This window comes from Lygodium microphyllum, chromosome 28 (assembly GCF_053477565.2).
Source record: "Lygodium microphyllum isolate KBCC chromosome 28, Lygodium_microphyllum_v1.1.10, whole genome shotgun sequence".
Classification (NCBI taxonomy): Eukaryota; Viridiplantae; Streptophyta; class Polypodiopsida; order Schizaeales; family Lygodiaceae; genus Lygodium; species Lygodium microphyllum.
This window is the reverse complement of record NC_141162.1, coordinates 3,227,098-3,233,097: the sequence shown is the minus strand read 5'-3', so window position 1 is coordinate 3,233,097 and position 6,000 is coordinate 3,227,098. Positions and strand designations below refer to the sequence as shown.

Below are 6,000 nucleotides of genomic sequence, written 5' to 3'. Positions count from 1 at the left end.
TATCAAGCCTCAACCTTTGAGCCACCCATCTAGTCCAAAACCTGAACCTTGAGTTATAATGATTGCAATGCAAAGTAAAACATATGCTAATTGATAAGGAAAACTATGACATCATGTCCTAGAAAAACAAAGCTTCACGTTATCTAAAACCTTCATAAGCTCCCCCTTGCCTTAAGGCATAAAACTTGATTATTCCTTCCTTTTTTCTAATCAGTGAGTTAGTATCTCCTCCTAGCTTCTTGCAACTCCTTAGAAAAATATGGCACATAGTCAAAATGAAGTGATCTTATTTAAAATTTTTCATTGGGGTTAAGGGCATCTCTCGAAAACCTTGGATTCCAACCAGTCTAGGGAAAAAAGGGTTTATAGATGGATTTTTTAGTGCATCTCCTTGTAAGCAGTGATCTCATTAGAACAATTGATTACTATCCTCATAACAGCTTGATTGATGCGATTGATTCCTTTCAAATATGGGTTGCAAGTGACGAATGAATAGGTGGATTGGTCTTGCCATTACCTTTACTAGGGTTATCATAATCCTCTATCAAGCATCAGACGCCACTTGCGAGGTGGGTCTCTTGCTTTTGGCCACTACCTTCGCCAATGGTGAGGTGAGTCTCTTGCTTTTGGCCAAAGCACCTGCAGTCGCCTATGAGCGTGTGAACGGCTAGGAAGGGTACACGGACGTCATTGTCCAAGAGGATCTGAGAGAGAAGGGAAGTGTCTCATTGGGTAGGGTTGCATGCAAGAAGAGAGAAGTATTTAGGCAGTCGGTTTTCATGAATATGTATGTGGGCTAAAGCCTCTTCTTTGAAAAAGACAGCAGCATACACAGAGAGAAAGAGAGAGAGAGATGGACACAACGGCAGCCGCCGAGCTTGCAGTGGCCATGGCGGGGCCTGGCGTCGATGGTGTTGCGTTCTGGGCCGGGGCTGGCGCCGACGCCGACCCCTGGTCTGAGGATGACACCACCACCACCACCTCCTCTGCTGACACCTCCTGCCGCGCCGAGTGGAGCCGCGCCCACCTCCGCCCGCACCCCCACCGCCGGCCGGCCCTCCATCACCCCAAACGACCTCCCTCTACCCTTGACCTTCCCCCAAAACGTTCCTGTACTGACCCCTGCGGCGCTCGCACCCGCACGCCTGGTGACTCGGATAATCATCAACATCATCATGCCTACGCCGGACGAAGCACTCATGGTGATTCAACGTCATCTGCTTATGGCGCGAAGGTGAGTCATGGAGACCTAGATCCACCCCCTGGAAGTCAGGTTTTTGATGGCGGAAATGGAGATTTGGACCCGCTTGGAAGCCATAGGCATACTGGCAGAGGCTCATCTGAAGACACAGGACAATCTGGTAGCCAAGGTTATGGTGGACGTCCTGCTGACAGTGACCATCCTGTTACTGATTCTGTTTTCAACCACAACAGCTACGGTACACCGCCGGAAGATTATGACAATGGCAGTGGATTTCAGGGACACCGCACAAACGGCTATGGCTCAGGTCTGCAAAAGCAGGGCAGTATGAAAGGGAGCAACTCTTTTTCAGGAGAAGTAGGATCTGTTGTTGAGTCCTCGAATCTAACCTCTTCAGCAGGTGGTGTGTCAAGCGCAGTGTCGTCCACATCCAAAGGGAAGGGCACAGGCAGCATATTCTTCAAAACCAAGCTCTGCTGTAAGTTCAGGGCAGGTATATGCCCCTACAACTCTAATTGCAATTTCGCCCATGGTATGGAGGAGCTAAGAAAGCCACCTCCAGGATGGGAGGAAATAGTGGCTGCCCAAGAAGCGGAAAGAGCTTCACGTGGTAGTAGAGAAAGCCAAGTGCAGGTTGTTATTGAAACTACAGGATCTGGAGGATCAGGTGATACACAGAGATTTCACAAAACTCCTCGTCCTTGCAGAAAGTATTATACAGAGGATGGGTGCCCTTACGGGGATAGGTGCATCTTCATGCATGATGATCAAGTCTCTCAGTCAAGAGCATTAAGGGAAAGCAATGCCATCAGCCTCGGGCCCACAAACAGTGCATCAAATGGTGCTGGAAATGGGGTTAATGGAAGTGAGCGCCCTTCCAATTGGAAAACAAGGGTCTGCAACAAGTGGGAGACAACTGGCCACTGCCCCTTTGGCCAGAAATGCCATTTTGTCCATGGCGGCTCAGGTATGAAGGATATGCCCCACTTAGCTTTCCTTAAAAAGCTCAAAAGCTTGTGACTATATGTTGTCAAGTATAAGTGGTTAGGAAGACAAGAAAAGTACTGTGTTCGTTGAATGCTGCTTGCCCATCATGCCTTGTTCCTGCAGCTATTGCAGTAGAAAGGCAAAAAATGATGGAGCTTGTGTGATTTGTAGAGCCCTTGTGTAAGCTGTATAAGATATTGCAGTCAAAGGGCTATCTTGGGTTGTTTGTTGGTGATTTGTTAACTTTTATATATTGGTTACTTGATAGCAAGGTACAATCATTCAAGTGATTTTGAACATGCCTCTTTCTTCAACGATCATGGATGATGCCACATTGGTTTAAGTGTGCTTGCTACCTTAAGGGATGAAAACCACTCTTGGAGTTGTTAGAGTCCCTTAATTTTTTCTCATGAACAAAACTCTCGAGTTGTAAAGATTTCATTGCATGTTTGGTCTTTCTTGCAATCACTCAGTTCATGTCAAGACTTGTATGCAGAATACCAATCCTCCTTTGATAATCTCTCTTCAAATGAACCTTGGTTTTTAAATGTACGGGCCTTTTTAGGTGACAAGGGAAGTTTGTTTCCATAAGATTCTCAAGACTCATTGTAGAGACTCAAATGGTTCTAGCCAATAGGTTTGATGGTTAGGAGTGCATGATGTTGCTATTTTCTTATTAACCCATGCGAGGGGAAACTTCCTTCTTTTGCAATGCATGAAGGGATGAAGCAATTGGAGCAAAGCAATGTACAAATGTTCTATAGTACAAACATTTTCCCAAAAAGTTGCGTACGTCTTTCAGGGTCTTGAAATGAGGCTAGTTGCGTGTTGTTGCCACTTTTGCACGATCCATTCTAATACCATCTTTTGAGACAATATATCCTAATAAGTGTATCTTTGGCTTGAAGGATTCACTCTTTTTTGCATTAATAAACTGTTTGTATTTTTTAAATTTCATTAAACAAAGTAGTAAAGCGCATCTAATGTTTTGTCTCATTCTGTGAGTGGTGTGATAGGGACTTGTATTATGTATGATCTAATATTTACTATACATGAGGTCAAGCATCAAACAATTTGTCTAAGGCTCAAAAACATGGTTGCACATGCATTAGAATAGTTTGGTTGTCATGAGGACACGGAATTCCAATGCTTTGCTTAGCATTTGATTAAAGAGTTAATCAAATGTGCAAATGTGACTTGCACGTAAGGTGCAGGTTAGTTATTTCACAATGTGAACCTTGGGAACCCAATATATGAGTGAGTGCCAAAGGAAAAGTTGCAACACATTATATCGGATAGGTACTAGGTAGAACTTGGCCTAGACCATTTAATTTAATTAGCCCTAAGTGTCAATGATGACACTAGAGAATTGATATTAATTAATTAATTAATATTAGTTTCGAGCTAATGAGTGCTTAGGATCACTGGGGTAATAAATTGGCCTAGCCAATTTAATTGTTGGTTGGTTAGATTTTTTGAGCCATAAATAAATATTAAATTAATTTTCAAAGTCAATATCTTTGAATTGATTTTGAAAATTAAATTAATAAAGTTACTTAATACTGAAAATTGTTTTGAAAGGTTGCCACTTGGCAACACTTGTCTATGCAAGTGGGAAAAACGTTTTCAGAGGTTGAGAAAGGATCATTTCAGCCTTGTGCAAGGTGAGAGAGAGAGAGAGAGAGAGAGAGAGAGGAGATTGCCATTGTTGTTGCAACAATTGACATGCCATTTCTAGCCAGTAGGAGACCCTCTAGGAGCAAGTGATGTGTTAACAATCTATCCCAAGCTCATGTGTGAGTTTGGGCTATGTTGGGCATTACCGAGGTATTAGTGGTTAGTATGATGCTTATTTTGGAATTTATTGCTGGCCTCATCTATTGCTATTTATGGCATTATTTTGTTCTATATATTTTGCTTTGTGGTGACCTACGCGGAGTAAAGGTTTGATGCTGAGCAATGGCAATGGCAATGGCAATGGGGAGAGAGAGAGAGAGAGAGAGAGAGAGAGAGAGAGAGAGAGAGATGCACGATGTGTGGGCACAAAAAAGTTGTACCACTCTTAGGTTTTGTGATAGTTATATGTAAAGTACAAAGTATAAGTGTGTTCACACTTGAGTATGTATAAAAGAAAAAATGACCCTTTATTCCCAACAACCTCCCACCTAAAGGCAGTGCGTTTGAAGGTTGAGAAAAGAATCAACTAAGTCTAAGTATATACAAAGCTGAAATACATATACTATCCAACTCCCATCATTTGTTGGCAATGAGCAAACCGCTTTGTTGGAAGCGCCTTCATGAGAAGATCTATAGGGTTATCATTTGTATGTACCTTGACAAGCTCAATGCTTTTGTTGTCAAGTACATCTTGGGTAAAGTGACACTCCACATGTATGTGCTTTGTCTTTGCATGAAAGACGAGATTTTGTGCTAGCATGATAGCACTTTGATTATCACAATGGAGGACAGGAGTCTTAGTAATGCCAAGCTCTCCCACTAGACGTGAAAGCCATAAAGTCTCCTTGCATGCCTTAGGGGCAGCCACATACTCTACCTTTGTAGTAGACAATGCAACACACTTCTGTAGCTTAGAGATCCAAGAAATTGCTCCCCTCTGTGAAGGTGAATATATATCTTGAAGTAGACTTCCTGTAGTGAGCATGACCAGCATAGTTTGCATCCGTAAGGCCAATGACAGATGCCTTCTGCTTGCCAAAGCAGATGCACAAATCCTTTGTGCCCATAGTTTGCATCCGTAAGGCCAATGACAGATGCCTTCTGCTTGCCAAAGCAGATGCACAAATCCTTTGTGCCCTTAAGATATCTCATGATACTTTTCAATGCTTCTGAATGCTTTCTACTAGGATGTGCCATGTATCTACTAACCACTCACACCGCAAGTGCTATGTTAGGACGTGTAGTAACCATAGTATATATCAAGCTACCCACAACTGAAGCATATGGAATCTTGGTCATTTCAGTCTTTTCATCATCAGATGTAGGGCTGTTCTCTGCAATGAGTTTCACAAATCGAGACAATGGTATACCAATTGCTTTTCCCCCCTCCATATTGAAACGGTGCAAAATCTTGCATATATACTCCTGGTGTGACATGTAAAGAAGACCTTTTGATCTGTCCCTAAGTATATGCATGCCAAGAGTATGATTTGCTTCACCAAGATCCTTCATATCAAAGGTGCTATGTAGGTTTTGTTTCAAGGTGTCTAATGAATGAACATTTCTACCACTAATCAGCATGTCATCTACATACAAAATCAGTATAATAAGGCTGCCATCTGTTGTCTTCTTGGCATACAAGCAATGATCCACTTGAATTCTCTTAAATCCTTGAGATTGCATGAATGTATCAAACTTATGATACCATTCACCCAATGCCTGTTTCAATCCATACAAGCTTTTGTCGAGTTTACATACCATCTTTTCTTGCCCCTTAGCCACAAAACCTTCTGGCTTTTCCATATATGTCCTTGTGCAGATCACCATGTAAGAAAGCAGTCTTTACATCCATTTGTATGAGTTCCATATCCTCACATGCAACCAAACCCAATATGGTTCACAAAGTAGTCATTTTGACTACAGGAGAAAAGATATCATAAAAGTCAATTCCATGTTCTTGCTTGTACCCTTTAGCAACAAGCTGTGCTTTGTACTTTGGCGAGGAACTAGGGGTGACCATCTTGTAAACCCATTTGCATGGTAGGATTTTCTGCCCCTTAGGCAAATGCACCAAATCCCAAGTACCACTTTTCTTTAGAGATTCTATTTTTGATAGCATAGCTTTGTGCCATTTC

The 6,000-nt window shown here is 42.3% G+C and overlaps 1 protein-coding gene across 1 annotated transcript in view; it reads left to right on the top strand.

Moving 5' to 3' along the window:
• The first annotated feature begins 756 nt into the window (after positions 1-756).
• The window catches only part of LOC148011134 (uncharacterized), a 53,908-nt gene continuing 48,664 nt past the window's right edge, over positions 757-6,000 (top strand). Inside the window, exon 1 of the mRNA XM_087670638.1 lies at positions 757-2,168. Within this exon, the coding sequence (XP_087526764.1) occupies positions 854-2,168 (1,315 nt within the window). The 5' untranslated portion in view covers positions 757-853. The remainder of the gene's footprint in view (positions 2,169-6,000) is intronic.